The sequence below is a fragment of the Schistocerca gregaria genome, unplaced genomic scaffold, assembly GCF_023897955.1.
Source record: "Schistocerca gregaria isolate iqSchGreg1 unplaced genomic scaffold, iqSchGreg1.2 ptg000180l, whole genome shotgun sequence".
In the NCBI taxonomy this organism is placed as follows: Eukaryota; Metazoa; Arthropoda; class Insecta; order Orthoptera; family Acrididae; genus Schistocerca; species Schistocerca gregaria.
In genome coordinates, this window is record NW_026061730.1 from 2,454,949 (window position 1) to 2,471,026 (window position 16,078).

General features: G+C 43.3%; 1 protein-coding gene across 1 annotated transcript in view; it reads left to right on the forward strand.

The window, feature by feature from the left end:
* LOC126302892 (uncharacterized) overlaps window positions 1–16,078 on the forward strand; it is a 223,198-nt gene that overhangs the window by 73,988 nt on the left and 133,132 nt on the right. The window contains exon 2 of the mRNA XM_049991748.1: window positions 6,568–6,993. Coding sequence (XP_049847705.1) covers window positions 6,568–6,993 — 426 coding nt within the window. The remainder of the gene's footprint in view (window positions 1–6,567; window positions 6,994–16,078) is intronic.

The window sequence follows — 16,078 nt, forward strand, 5'->3', positions numbered from 1 at the left end:
CAAAAAGGAATATAAACGTCTCAAAACCAAGATCGACAGGAAGTGCAAAATGGCTACGTAGGGACGGCTAGAGGACAAATTTAAGGATATAGAGGCTTATATCACGAGGGGTAAGATAGATACTGCCTACAGGAAAATTAAAGAGACCTTTGGAGGAAAGAGAACCACTTGCATGTATATCAAGAGCTCAGATGGAAACCCAATTCTAAGCAAAGAAGGGAAAGCAGGGGCGATGTTCTTGAGGACAGTATTATGGAAATGGAAGAGGATGTAGATGATGATGAAATGGGAGATATGATACTGCGTGAAGAGTTTGACAGAGCACTGAAAGACCTAAGTCGAAACAAGGCCCCAGGAGTAAACAACATTCCATTATACCTACTGACAGCCTTGAGTGAGCCATTCCTGACAAACCTCTACAATCTGGTGACCAAGATGTATGAGACACGCGAAATTCCCTGAGACTTCGAGAAGAATATATTAATTCCAATCCCAAAGAAAACAGGTGTTGGCAGATGTGAAAATTACCGAACTATCAGTTTAATAAGTCACAGTTGCGAAATACTAACGCGAATTCTTTACAGACGAATGGAAAAACTGGTAGAATCCGACCTTGGGGAAGATCAGTTTGGATTCCATAGAAATGTTGGAGCACAGGAGGCAAAACTGTCACTACGACTTACCTTAGAAGCTATATTAAGGAATGACAAACCTACATTTCTAGCATTTGTAGACTTAGAGAAAGCTTTTGACATTGTTGACTGGAATACTCTCTTCCAAATTCTGAAGGTGGCAGGGGAAAAATACAGGGAGTGAAAGGTTACTTACAATTTGTACAGAAAGCAGATGGCAGCTATAAGAGTCGAGGGAAATGAAAGGGAAGAAGTAGTTTGGAAGGGAGCGAGACAGGGTTGTAGCCTATCCACGATGCTACTCAATCTGTGCATTGAGCAAGCAGTAAAAGAAACAAAAGAAAAGCTCGGAGTAGGCACTAAAATCCATGGAGAAGAAATAAAAACTTTGAGGTACGCCGATGACATTGTAATTATGTCAGAGACAGCAAAGGACTTGGAAGAGCAGTTGAATGGAATGGACAATGTCTTCGAAGAAGGGTATAAGACGAACATCAATAAAAGCAAAACGAGGATAACGGAATGTAGTCAAATTAAATCGGGTGATGCTGAGGGAATTAGATTAGGAAATGAGACACTTAAAGTAGTAAAGGAGTTTTGCTATTTGGGGAGCAAACTAACTGATGATGGTCGAAGTAGAGAGGATATCAAATGTAGACTGGCAATGGCAAGGAAAGCATTTCTGAAGAAGAGAAATTTGATAACATTGAGGATTGATTTAAGTGTCAGGAAGTCGTTTCTGAAAGTATTTGTATGGAGTGTAGCCATGTATGGAAGTGAAATATGGACGACAAATAGTTTAGACAAGATGAGAATAGAAGCTTTCGAAATGTGGTGCTACAGAAGAGTGCTGAAGATTAGATGGGTAGATCGCATAACTAATGGGGAGGTATTGAACAGAATTGGGGAGAAGAGGAGTATGTGGCACAACTTGACTAGAAGAAGGGGTCTGTCGGTAGGACATGTTCTCAGGCATCAAGTGATCAACAATTTAGTATTGGAGGGCAGCGTAGAGGATAAAAATCGTAGAGTGAGACGAAGAGATGAGTACACTTAGCAGATTCAGAAGGATGTATTCTGCAGTAGGTACTGGGAGATGAAGAAGCTTTCACAGGATAGAGTAGTATGGAGAGCTGCATCAAACCAGTCTCAGGACTGAAGACCACAACAACAACATCAAGTCTTCAATTTTAACAATCTGTACACTTAAAATATCCGTATCAAGTTTCTCACCGAAAATTAAATAAAGTAACCCTCAATGTAGTATAAAAATAGAGACTTAAAATGACAAAATGGATTTGAGTTGTTGATAAAATTAAGTTTCATAATAAAATCACCATTAATACTATACATTTCACAGTGGTATTTACAGAATTAGACTTATACAAATCTCATCATCATCATCATCACCATCATCATCATTTAAGACTGATTATGTCTCTCAGCGTTCAGTCTGGAGCATAGCCCCCGTATAAAATTCCTCCATGGTCCCCCATTCGGTGCTAACATTGGCGGCTCTTCTGATGTTAAACCTATTACTTCAAAATCATTCTTAACCGAATCCAGGTACCTTCTTGGTCTGCCCCGACTCATCCTAACCTCTACTGCTGAAACCATGAGTCTCTTGGGTAACGTTGGTTCTCCCATGGGGTGTAACATGACCCCACCATCTAACCCTGTTTGCCCTTGCTACATCTATAGAGTTCATTCCAGTTTTTCTTTGATTTCCTCATTGTGGACACCCTCCTGCCATTGTTCCCATGTACTAGTACCTGCAATCATCCTAGCTACTTTCATATCCGTATCATCAACCTTGTTGATAAGGTAACCTGAATCCACCCAGCTTTCGCTCCCATACAACAAAGTTGGTCGAAAGATTGACGGTGGACAGATAACTTAGTCTTGGTACTGACTTCCTTCTTGCAGAACAGAGTAAATCGTAGCTGAGCGCTCACTGCATTAGGTTTGCTACACCTAGCTTCCAGTTCTTTCACTATGTTGCCATCATGTGAGAATATGCATCCTAAGCACTAGAAACCGTCCACCTGTTCTAACTTTGTTGCTCCTATTTGGCACTCACTTCGTTTATATTTCTTTCCCACTGACATTACTTTCGTTTTGGAGATACTAGTCTTCATACCATAGTCCTTGATCTAAGTAAATGTTCATTACTGGAATCATTATGATGTGATGTTCTTGCCGTTTTTTGGATGTTTTTCTTTCGAAATATATATATCAGGCGCCATAAGTGGAGGAATATCGTTCACATTTTCAAAAATTCTTATCTTTTGTTTGTAATAAACAGCAGTTGCTGCGTTTTTACTCTTACAAATTTCTTCAATGTTCTCCACGTTACAGGATTTGCATGAACTATGTAGCACCAACAATGTGTTTGTGTCCCTGTTACTGGTATAGAAACGGAAATATAAAATTTCGCTTCATCCGTTCTCACTGATGCTGTGTTCATCTTGAAATAAAAGAGTGAGATTTTGCGCTTGGATTCTAAAACGAACCTCAACTACGGTTGTAGTTCCTTCTTTACTTTTATTAGACCCTTTAAATACTGCTCTACCGACAGCATATTTACCCCTAACTGACCCATTACAGCCTGCTACATAGCCTCCTATATTTCTCTCCCTTTCCCCTGTGCTTCCCAAACACCAACTCCTACGAACTGCTAGCACTTTGTCATTGGTACATCCCTATGAAAGACTTCTAGTTCAATTTGTAGTTCCCTGGTATTTTGATTAAGTGCCTCTTCTGCAGCTCTGGCATACTGCTTTACTTTCCAGGTGAGTTGTAGTAGTCGTGTCTTATTCAATAAATCCTTCTCTAAATCTCGTCTATGAGAAGGAGTATCTATTAATACCCTCCTCCTTTAATTCTTTGCTGCTCCTACTATGTGCACTGAATGTATACATAACCTTAAAAAAAAGTTAATCTCTGTTTCCTAGGGCTTAATCTATACAGGTTCCTCATTACTGTTTCTTTCACAACTTCTTTTTTCCTCTTCTGATACCTTTCGCCTCACTCTCCCTTTTTGGTTCACATTCCTATCCCTGATTTAACTTCCGCACTCTCTCGAAAAGCTTTCAACCGCTCTGCACACACAATTATCGGCCTCCTCGACAACTGAATATATACGTTTACTGGTGACGGAGTGCCTATCACTTGGTATGGCCGCTGATACTTTGCAAAAAAACTTCTTTGTCTTTCCCTTAGGCGTATATGAAGTTGACAGCGTCACCCGCGGATCAAACTTATACTGTGACATTCTCTCTGTATGACTCTCTAGTCTTCCCTTTCTTCGCTTTCAATACGTCAAATGGTGATGTCGTTTTACCTCCATATGCTATTTCATATAACCATAATCCTGGATTCGTATGCTGCTTTAAATTGTAGATGGAGACGATGTACTCCAAATAGACATTCTAGTTGGTTTGATGTGAGTCATTGCAGTATCCAAGCATGTTCCTGATCGTCCTATGCACTCTTTCACTTCTTCCATTGACTTGTCGATGGCGAGAGCTCATTCTTAGCTTCTTCACATTTAGTAACTTACGCAAATCCTTGAATAGATCTGACATGGAGTTCGTTCCCTGCGTCTGTTGTTATTGTTCCAGGCAATCCAAAATTCAATATCCTATTACTCAAAAGAGCTTGTGCCACTGTTTCGGTCTACACGTTTGGCATTGTGGCCGTTTCCAAGTGTAGTGAAAACTGATTTATGATTGTGAGTACGTACTTATTCCCTGCAGGTGTTTTATTAAATGAACCTAAAACATCAATCCCCAGAAAAACCTTATGCTTCAGTAACTCTCGTTGGACACAAATTCGCTCTCAGTGTGCACTGTATGCAGTTCCGAAACGTCTGTCTGCCTGTTCCTCTATCACTACTTTTCCACTACTCTTCTGCTGGTCGATCTGCAACCTCTATGACCGACTAATATGTGATTATGATCTTCTTGTAGCACTCTATTCCTTAGCTTCTTTTGCGGCCCCAACTTGGTTTCTCTGCATAGGATCCCATCCTCCATACAAAATTATGACTTTTTAAAATACTGCTTAATTCTTCATCCGCTGTTTGTGGAACTTGCCATCCATAAGCTTATTACCCCCAGTATGCAATACTGCTACTTTTCTACCTAAGCTGCCCACATTTCTGTGGTTCTTCCCAAGTTTTATGCATAACATCAAAATCAAATTCACTTAGTCTTACAGTCCAATCTGACAATCTACTGGAAGTATTCTTTAATCCTAACAGCCATTTTAATGCCGCATGATTCGTTATTACTGTAAACTTTTTACTGTACAGATAACATTTGAAAAATGTTGTTGCATAAATAAGGCTTAACATCTCTCTCTACATTGTCGAATAATATATTTCCAAAAAATTTAGTTGCCTTGATGCACTGGTTTCCGGATGTTCTATGGCTTCTATTTCTTGTGGCAACACAAATTCCAGTGTATGGCTTCATGCAGCACACGATAAATAAATTCTGTGTTAAAATCCGGAAATACCAATATCGGACTCGATGTTAAAACCTTTTTTCATTCCTCCAAAGAACGCTGGCACTATTCTGACCACAAAATATTAGTACCCACTTTTAACAATTTGTAATATATTGACTATTCCTTGCTGTTGTAGCGTTATCTCGAAGCTGTGAGAAAGGACAGGCGTTCCAAGGCGCGGAAGTAGAGACGATGCAGAGGGCAGACTAAACTGGGAGGGATATTGTTACATGAAGTAAACCGTAAGGGGAGACCCTTGCGAAAATTCAGACGCTCCCAGAAGCGGTCCCAGGGTGTTAGTGACTCTTCAAGGAATTAACATGTAACTTTATATGTAGTCCAGACGCTGTGATAGGTTGCGACCGCAGAACTTTGTAACCAACATTCACGTAGTAGCGTATGAAGCCAGCATGATACCAGCCCTGAGAACAGCAACGTCAGTAGGCTCACAAGGGTTATAAAGAGAACGAAAACGCAAAAAAAAGAAACTGTTGACCTTGCAGACCCTACTCGGTGGAACCCGAGGGGCGGGGCTAAATGACGGATAATAATGTTGCGAGTCTTATTTGGCAGAGCAGTTACGTTTAGCTTTCAGCTGAACAATGTTGATACCAAATACGGACTTAGTTAGTGCAACTGCAATAACGTCCCCGCCATAGGAGCAAGATAGGGGACCTAACTAAACCGTGATTGGCAGGCACCTACAAGAGACCTACGGGATTGGCTAGGTTGCTTTAAGTGGGAAAAACAGTGTCCTCAAATCCCTTAGATTCCGCATTTTGGCGGGATTCTCAGTCAGACGATCTGGGCGCCGAATCCGCGCCCATCTATTCCAACCTCATTCCAGCCCCTCGTTAGTTTTCTCTCTCACTTGAAGTGCCTCAGTGAACTTTGCAATTAAGTTGTTGCCTTAAAATGCTGCTAGTGTCTGCTACTGTGGATAGCACCCACCCCTAGGACTTCTGACTTATACACTGATCTCTTGAAACAGTGTTATGCATCCTTTTTTATTAACCCTAGAATTAGCCACCAGTGTATTAGTTAGTCCTGTCTGGAATAAACAACTATTTGAAAACCCTGTTTGTCCAAGAGTCTCCACAACGAACTACCTACCGAGTCTCACCACCTGCATTTCTAGTAAATGCCTGTACCAGTGTTGGCTCAGATAGAAGAAAACAATAAATACCTTCACTGTGAATTGTCCTTCTCCCTTCTACTCTGTACCGCTCGGGAGCGCAGACTGACCAGTAATCCACTTGCTCCCTCTCCCACCTATGTCTGGATATGACATAGGAACATTATTTTTGTGCCAGTTGTGGGGTTATTTTCGGTTTAACTGAATTTTGAGATAGGTAGACACATCATTCCTTCTCATCCCGAGGTCTTGACAGGACTCACGGCTTTGAGACTCTGTTAGACGCAGCACTGGCACTCCAGTGAGAGCAGACGGAGCGATAAGAACAGAAGAAAGAAGAGGCCGGACGTGGAAGCCGGACGCTGGAAGACGGGGCCAGGGCAGCCTGTCTTCACGACTGTGACACCGCGGACGTCGCGGGGGCAGCGAAGCGCCAACGAGACGGGGCCTTGTCGCGGTCCTGGGAGGACCGGCAGGGCATCGCACCCACGACCCGAGCCAGGACAGCACGGAGACGCGTCCTTCAGGCGTCAGCAGTCACCTTCAGCAGCGGCTTCAGCGGCTGCGGGCTACGCGACGCCACGCCCTGCCCGAGATGGCGCAGCGCCAGAAAGGCGATGGCAACTCGGCTCCGGAGACAGCAACGTCGGCACGCATCTGTACGTACCAGAACAGCGCAGCGCCAGCTACTCAACACGTCGCATTGCAGACACAGTGAGTCATGACGACCCTTAACTGTGGCGATACTGAAAGCGGACTGGCTATGGCTAGTATTTCAATAAGCAAAACGTTAAAGTTGATCCCCCAGGCCTTTGATAACAAGAAGTCAAGAAATGGTTCAAATGGCTCTGAGCACTATGGAACTTAACATCTGAGGTCATTAGTCTCCTAGAACTTAGAACTACTTAAATCTAACTAACCTAAAGACATCATACACATCGATGCCTGATGCAGGATTCGCACCTGCGGTCGTAGGGGTCGCGCGGTTCTACACTGTGTAAGGAAATAGATCGTGTTCGAAAATTTTTTTAACAAAAGTTTGTTTTAATGTCCACGTACGATCAGGAAACGGGTGAAGGTAGAATTTTGCAACCCATAAGGAAAATTCCTAGCGATTGCATTCAAAAGTGTGTGAAATTGAATAAGTGTATATGGATTCCCTTGAGTCAGGATCAATGGTTGTTCATTGCCCCAAAAGAGGAAGGGTTGACTGTTTCTTGGAAATCTCTTGGTATCATTATTCGTTCTGGTCTTACCTAGGGGTTGTATTATGACTATTTTGTTTAAATGTTGTTTGTACCAAAATTGCAAATGTTTCCGAGATTGTTTCAAATACTGTGGAAAGGCGTTGGAGATAATTGTTGTGGCCGAATATGTGTGCAAACAACAATAGTAAATATGTGCGAACGATCAGAAATAACACGAATCCGGAGTAGACGACCCCTCCAAAACAACAGTCGAAGTAGTGACGAGCGAAATGAGGACTCTGCTACTTCAGCACAAAATGAAGGAAATATCCGGCTACCGATGCCAGTTCCATGTAGGGATCATAGATTAAAAAAAAGACACTGAACAAAACCCCCTGAGTACATAATAAACCAATATTGTGATTCATGTCACTCTATGTAAACTGAATAATGTAAAAATGTATACTGTTTTGACATTGCATATATTAAATGTAACATTCAACTTCTGTTTTTTGTGTATCTCTGATGAAAAAAGAAGTTTTGGAATAAAGAAAAACAGTTAACCAAAGATAGCAATTAAGTAAGTAAATGTATTATATTTTGGATGTATATGTACATGTGATGTATTTTTAAGGTGAATATTTTGTAAAACAATCTGTGACAACGATGTTTTCATGTAAAGTACATTTAACGAAAGAGAACCATTTTATAGCGATGACCTATTGTAGTGAAGCAGCCTACTCTCGCTGTATAAAATTCATATCAGTCTTTCCATTGTGTACCAGCCAGCATTCTAGCATGTCAGAAGTAACACTAAATCAATGTGTGTTGACTATCAGTTCAATAACTTGAACCATTTTCGAAATTAGGACGTTTTTCTGTAAAAATCATTGGCACAACAGAAAAGAGCTAGAAACTTAAAAATTTATATTTAGATTCCTTTTGCATAATAATTTAGTAGAAATAGTATTCTGGATCTCATAAATTAAAATCTTTGTTGAAATTCATGATTTTCTGGTTTTTGTCTTAAGAATTAAGGAAGCACGATAGATTAAGTAGACGAATAAATAAAGCTAGGATGTTTAAATTTAAATGAAAGGGAGATGGGCTATAATCATAAAGATGTGAGACGTTTCAACAGAACAACTATAAAACTATAGCGATAGCGTATCTCCAAAGGGCAAGTTCAGAGCTCGTCTCCTACGTGTAGTGTAATTAAATTAATTCTCACGCCCAAAATATTTGACTGAGCCATGTCAGACATTTATTATGGTTACTTACGTGTGTGCTGATTGCACATTTAAATTGAGAGCTTCATCTGCCATCAGCAAAGGAAGTAATGATTTATTTGATAACTTAAAGTGGTGCATTACGAGCCCAGCGGTTAGTCGGGAGAGCGGATTTAATCAGGCGTTCCCTCAGCCGTCCGCACCGCGGCTTTATATATAAGAACGCTGAGCGAGAAAAAAAGGCCCCAGTTCTCTCCAGACGCTGATCAGTGCACCATCTGTGCCGGGAGTCACGTCGCTTCGGTATCATTGCTATAAACAGCCTCGGGTGCCGTAATAAGTTACTCGGGATACACGTAACCATGAAATCGTTTTCGAGTGAAGTGTTAATTCTGGGATTATTTTAATGATCTATCTTTAGTTTGCGTATGTCGTATTGCTGCGTGCCGCCGCGGGACAGACATTCGACCATTATTTAGCGTGACGTTTGATGAACATTATCATCAAATTATGGCGAGCATTCACTTAAACATTTAATTTGAACAGTTATAGTTGCATTAGTGCATTTGATTCTGAACTTCTCTGGTAGTTGGATTGTGTGGATTCTTTTTGGTCTGTGACTTTCAGAATATAGTGAACATTTTAGAGTGAATCGTTTTTGATTATGAATCCCAGACAATATCCTAATTCCTCAGAGCTATAGGCTGTAGCTATAAGTGTATTTCTCAGATGAAGTGGGCACCAGGAATTCTAATTACAGTCTTCATGTTTTGCTAATCACTTTCTTGTTGCCAATACTGTAGTTAGGGAGCCAGTGTTGAGAATGGCAAACAACAGCATTAAATAAATCATAGGAACATTTTAATAACAATATTTCCACCCGCCGCCCCACGAATGGTGCATGTACCGGGAAAGACAAACAAAACATTTTTGTCGTTATTCAATTCATTAGCAACTATTTCCACCCGCCGCCCCAAACTATGTGCGCAGTGAAAAGTGTTTTGTGTTGTGAGAAGACACTAAGAGACTGTTTATAGACTGAAGGTTTAGCAAAAAAATGGATATAATTAATATCATTTCTAGAGGTAGGATATTTTAAGCACAACAGATGCCAGTTTACAATTTTTTTAGCAATTGATTGTCAACTTATTTCTTCCACAAGGGGAAGTGAAATACACTCCTGGAAATAGAAATAAGAACACCGTGAATTCATTGTCCCAGGAAGGGGAAACTTTATTGACATATTCCTTGGGTCAGATACATCACATGATCACACTGACAGAACCACAGGCTCATGGACACAGGCAACAGAGCATGCACAATGTCGGCACTAGTACAGTGTATATCCACCTTTGGCAGCAATGCAGGCTCCTATTCTCCCATGGAGACGATCGTAGAGGTGCTGGATGTAGTCCTGTGGAATGGCTTGCATTGCCATTTCCACCTGGCGCCTCAGTTGGACCAGCGTTCGTGCTGGACGTGCAGACCGCGTGAGACGACGCTTCATCCAGTCCCAAACATGCTCAATGGGGGACAGATCCGGAGATCTTGCTGGCCAGGGTAGTTGACTTACACCTTCTAGAGCACGTTGGGTGGCACTGGATACATGCGGACGTGCATTGTCCTGTTGGAACAGCAAGTTCCCTTGCCGGTCTAGGAATGGTAGAACGATGGGTTCGATGACGGTTTGGATGTACCGTGCACTATTCAGTGTCCCCTCGACGATCACCAGAGGTGTACGGCCAGTGTAGGAGGTCGCTCCCAACACCATGATGCCGGGTGTTAGCCCTGTGTGCCTCTGTCGTATGCAGTCCTGATTGTGGCGCTCACCTGCACGGCGCCAAACACGCATACGACCATCATTGGTACGAAGGCATAAGCGACTCTCATCGCTGAAGCGACACGTCTCCATTCGTCCCTCCATTCATGCCTGTCGCGAGACCACTGGAGACGGGCTGTACGATGTTGGGGCGTGAGCGGAAGACGGCCTAACGGTGTGTGGGACCGTAGCCCAGCTTCATGGAGACGGTTGCGAATGGTCCTCGCCGATACCCAGGAGCAACAGTGTCACTAATTTGCTGGGACGTGGCGGTGCGGTCCCCTACGGCAGTGCGTAGGATCCTACGGTCATGGCGTGCATCCGTGCGTCGCTGCGGTCCGGTCCCAGGTCGACGGGCACGTGCACCTTCCGCCGACCACTGGCGACAACATCGATGTACTGTGGAGACCTCACGCCCCACGTGTTGAGCAATTCGGCGGTTTCGTCCATCCGGCCTCACGCATGCCCACTATACGCCCTCGCTCAAAGTCCGTCAACTGCACATAGGGTTCACGTTCACGCTGTCGCGGCATGCTACCAGTGTTAAAGACTGCGATGGAGCTCCGTATGCCACGGCAAATTGGCTCACACTGACGGCGGCGGTGCACAAATGCTGCGCAGCTAGCGCCATTCGACGGCCAACACCGCGGTTCCTGGTGTGTCCGCTGTGCCGTGCGTGTGATCATTGCTTGTACAGCCCTCTCGCAGTGTCCGGAGGAAGTATGGTGGGTCTGACACACCGGTGTCAATGTGTTCGTTTTTCTATTTCCAGGAGTGTATATTAATTTTCCATACTACTGTGATGTTATCTTGAAGCTGTGAGAAAGGAGGACATGACCTACAAGGCACGGAAGTAGAGGTGATGCTGTGGGCAGACGAAACTAGAAGAGATATTGTTACATGAAATAAACTATAAGGGGAGAGCCTTGTGTAAATGCCGACGCCCCCAGACGTGGTCCCACAGCGCTAGTTACTCTTCAAGAAATTGACATTTAACTTCATATGTTGTCCAGGCGCTGTGGTAGGTTGCGGCCGTAGATCTTTGGAACCACTAGGCACGCAGTAGCGTATAAAGCCAGCTTGATACCAGCCCTGAAAGTAGCAACGCCAGTAGGCTCACAAGGGGCAGAAAGAGAGCGACAACGCAAAAACACTGTTGACTTAGCAGTGTTTACAGCACGGAGCCCGAGGGTCGGGGCTAAATAACGTATAATAATGTTGCAAGTCTCATTTGGCAGAGTAGTTACCGTTAACTTGCAGCTGAACAATATTGATACCAAATACGGACTTAGTGGAACTGCATTAATATCCCCGACTTAGGAGCAGTCTGCCGCTATCCAGGTTCAAAATTTTCGTGATATTTGTTCAAATTTAATATTCACTTCTATAATGTAGGATAATATTTCACAGTTGCAAAACCTTCATCCGACTCATTGACCTTACGCTTAGTCACTGACCATAAATTCTAGCTCAGAGTGACAACAGTGTAAGTAACCTAATGTAGCGAAGACTGTTTGCCAGTGCTCTTTCGCACCGGAAAATACGCAATTCACTTATTTGGCTCCATTAGTACACTGAAACAGTAATTTCTGTGTGTATTCAATCAATTCGGATTGTAGAATTTAGTGGTGCTCTCTCTTCCACTTCTGTATACAATATGCCTGACCTAAACAGGCCCTTTATCATTACAGACCCTGGGCAGTGCATCATACTGACAACAGTAATGTGCTTATACTGACAGCCTCACTGTTCGTTTTACCTGATTCTGTAATCATTTAAATAAAACAACATGACCTTCCAGCGGGAGACTTCTCGTCCACTTTCTTCTTCTGTGAAATTTGTCAGTAAGCTCTTTTTTTTTTGCCTTCCAATCAGAGAAATGCGGCAGAGTACGGCCAGTAAACGATTCACAAACCACGATTTAGCATCGTTAGGACGATTTCAATAAACATTGTCGTAGCTGAAGGAATTTAGTTCCTTCTTAAATCATCTTATGCAGCAACTTTCACAGCTATCTCAAATAGGAAAAGCTCTTTATCCAGGTACAAAGGTTGGTAAAAAAACTTCCCACAGTTTGTGTCAGGTTGATCTTTTCGTCTGACAGCAATGCGTAAGTATTTTGCCTAAGTGGTATCACAAGTAGTGTTACTGTATCTGTGGAAATCATTGGTTAAAAACGAGTTTAACACCAATGGATACAGTACTGCTAAATATTCAAAATGATTATCAAGCAAAGTCCGAGTTCATCCACAAAACTAAGGGGTATTTATAATATTGAAGCTACACTGTGTATCCTTGTCTTCCTTGAGTGGGCATTTGAAGGCATTTACACACACTTACACAATACCATGAATACTTCAAATGCTGTAGCTACCGTTGCTCTCATAAGCTACACTCCTGGAAATGGAAAAAAGAACACATTGACACCGGTGTGTCAGACCCACCATACTTGCTCCGGACACTGCGAGAGGGCTGTACAAGCAATGATCACATGCACGGCACAGCGGACACACCAGGAACCGCGGTGTTGGCCGTCGAATGGCGCTAGCTGCGCAGCATTTGTGCACCGCCGCCGTCAGTGTCAGCCAGTTTGCCGTGGCATACGGAGCTCCATCGGAGTCTTTAACACTGGTAGCATGCCGCGACAGCGTGGACGTGAACCCTATGTGCAGTTGACGGACTTTGAGCGAGGCCGTATAGTGGGCATCCTGGAGGCCGGGTGGACGTACCGCCGAATTGCTCAACACGTGGGGCGTGAGGTCTCCACAGTACATCGATGTTGTCGCCAGTGGTCGGCGGAAGGTGCACGTGCCCGTCGACCTGGGACCGGACCGCAGCGACACACGGATGCATGCCAAGACCGTAGGATCCTACGCACTGCCGCAGGGGAACGCACCGCCACTTTCCAGCAAATTAGGGATACTGTTGATCCTGGGGTATCGGCGAGGACCATTCGCAACCGTCTCCATGAAGCTGGGCTACGGTCCCTCACACCGTTAGGCATCGTGCAGCCCACCTCCAGTGGTGTCGCGACAGGCGTGAATGGAGGGACGAATGGAGACGTGTCGTCTTCAGCGATGAGAGTCGCCTCTGCCTTCGTACCAATGATGGTCGTATGCGTGTTTGGCGCCGTGCAGGTGAGCGCCACAATCAGGACTGCATACGACCGAGGCACACAGGGCCAACACCCGGCATCATGGTGTGGGGAGCGATGTTCTACACTGGCCGTACACCTCTGGTGATCGTCGAGGGGACACTGAATAGTGCACGGTACATCCAAACCGTCATCGAACCCATCGTTCTACCATTCCTAGACCGGCAAGGGAACTTGCTGTTCCAACAGGACAATGCACGTCCGCATGTATCCAGTGCCACCCAACGTGCTCTAGAAGGTGTAACTCAACTACGCTGGCCAGCAAGATCTCCGGATCTGTCCCCCATTGAGCATGTTTGGGACTGGATGAAGCGTCGTCTCACGCGGTCTGCACGTCCAGCACGAACGCTGGTCCAACTGAGGCGCCAGGTGGAAATGGCATGGCAAGCCGTTCCACAGGACTACATCCAGCATCTCTACGATCGTCTCCATGGGAGAATAGGAGCCTGCATTGCTGCGAAAGGTGGATATACACTGTACTAGTGCCGACATTGTTCATGCTCTGTTGCCTGTGTCTATGTGCCTGTGGTTCTGTCAGTGTGATCATGTGATGTATCTGACCCCAGGAATGTGTCAATAAAGTTTCCCCTTCCTGGGACAATGAATTCACGGTGTTCTTATTTCAGTTTCCAGGATTGTAGTTTTGTCGTTTTTAATTCTTGTGGGTCTTCAGTGTGCAATATGTGTTGTAGATACAGTCTTAGACCAAAAAAATGGACCACCGATTCGTTCGTGTAATGTAGACAATACAGTTGTGCTCCCTTCAGAATTCTATGTCCGGAAATGTGATCGATCTGGCAACATTGTAGATTGAAACACCTCCTGGAGGAAGTTTTGACTGCAGTCTGAGTACTTCATTCTTGACTGCGACTGTAGTCATTAGGTTAAACGCGAGACTAACCAATACGACGACTGGCAACCGAAAGCATGTGTCGAAAAAATTTTAATCGGCCCTTTCCTCTCGGTGCTGAAGGAATGAGTGTATTTCAAGCGAATCTACAAAATATTTCGCTTTCTGTCACATTAGTAATAACAGTTTGTTTCAACAATATTTTAGCATGAGATTTCTTGGCCGAGAACATCTGTCAATGTGTTTCTAAGTTTTTAGTACACTTACGAAAGAAATATAAAAACAACTATGAGAGTTACTGTTTTATGATGCTTTGTTTGCAGTGAGTTCTGAGTAATATTAGTAACTACGCTCCAATCCCTAAACCTAGTTACAGAAATGTGAATCAGACGGATTACGTATTCCAGGCCGTAGCAGCCACGACTTAGAGACGCCAGCTCTGGTCACTTCCCAGCCCACTGTAGAATCACATTGGTTCGTCTTCTACCTGCTGGTAATGTAACTGAGATTTGGCAACAAGGCAAGGTATGTTTGGCAACTCTGTGATCGACGAGTTACTTCCTGGTGTGCACAGAATTAAGCCTCAAAGTTCACTTGATTTTTCCTCTCATTTCCATTGAATAGTCTGAGTTATTATCGCTTGAGGTTAACAAAAGATCGTAAATTTACGGTTTTCTGCCCAGGAAAGTCGTTGCAAGTGGAAATCGCAACTAATCTCGTACTTTAAATAATTGTTTACGAGTTGTAGCCACTATTGGTCTCGTAAGTGGAAACCAAAAGACATGTCTCTTCCCTAGCACTGTGGTTATGTGCTGACCTGAGAAAAAGCGTCTTTTATGGTTTGTAGTTCCAGTCTTGAGGACTGTAATGTTTTTATCCATTCTGTGAAAGAGCTACAAACAGTCAGATCAAACATCGGTAAAGAAATCTGAAGAAAATACTTTCGGTTCATAGTGCAATGGTGAAAAACTTACGATGCTGCACAACAGGTAACGCCTCTTTCCGCTGCTGACAAACAAATTTTGGGTTTCTAGGAATACATAACTTTACTTATGAAATACCACATTTGCATATCACTTGAGTATGACACAGCATACCAATCAAATACAGACAAAATCGAAATCTAAGTGACTAGTATTTTACTAATTCGTGCCGATAGAGGCACGCTTGTGTACACTCACTTTTATTGAAACAGACTTTCGTCGCAAGGTTATCATTGGTAGTTTTATTTCATTGTCAATAATACAGTGCACAATTTTCGTAAGGTTTCTTTTAGTGTTGTTAAAAGAATGGAAAACATGAGAGGGAAATTAATCATCAACGATATATTCGAATTCTCTGATGTTATCTATAACAGTCTGACAATGCACATGCAGTTTATTGATTATATGCATGTAGAAAACTTGTTCTGAGTTAAAGCTGTCAAAAAAGGTTTGATGAAGAAGAAAATACCACTACAACACGACAGCTAAACTAGAAAATACTTTTCTGATGTATTTTGACATGATGCGCTCTCCCCATAGATAATACAAAAGTTTCGAGATGCATATTCTGCCTGGC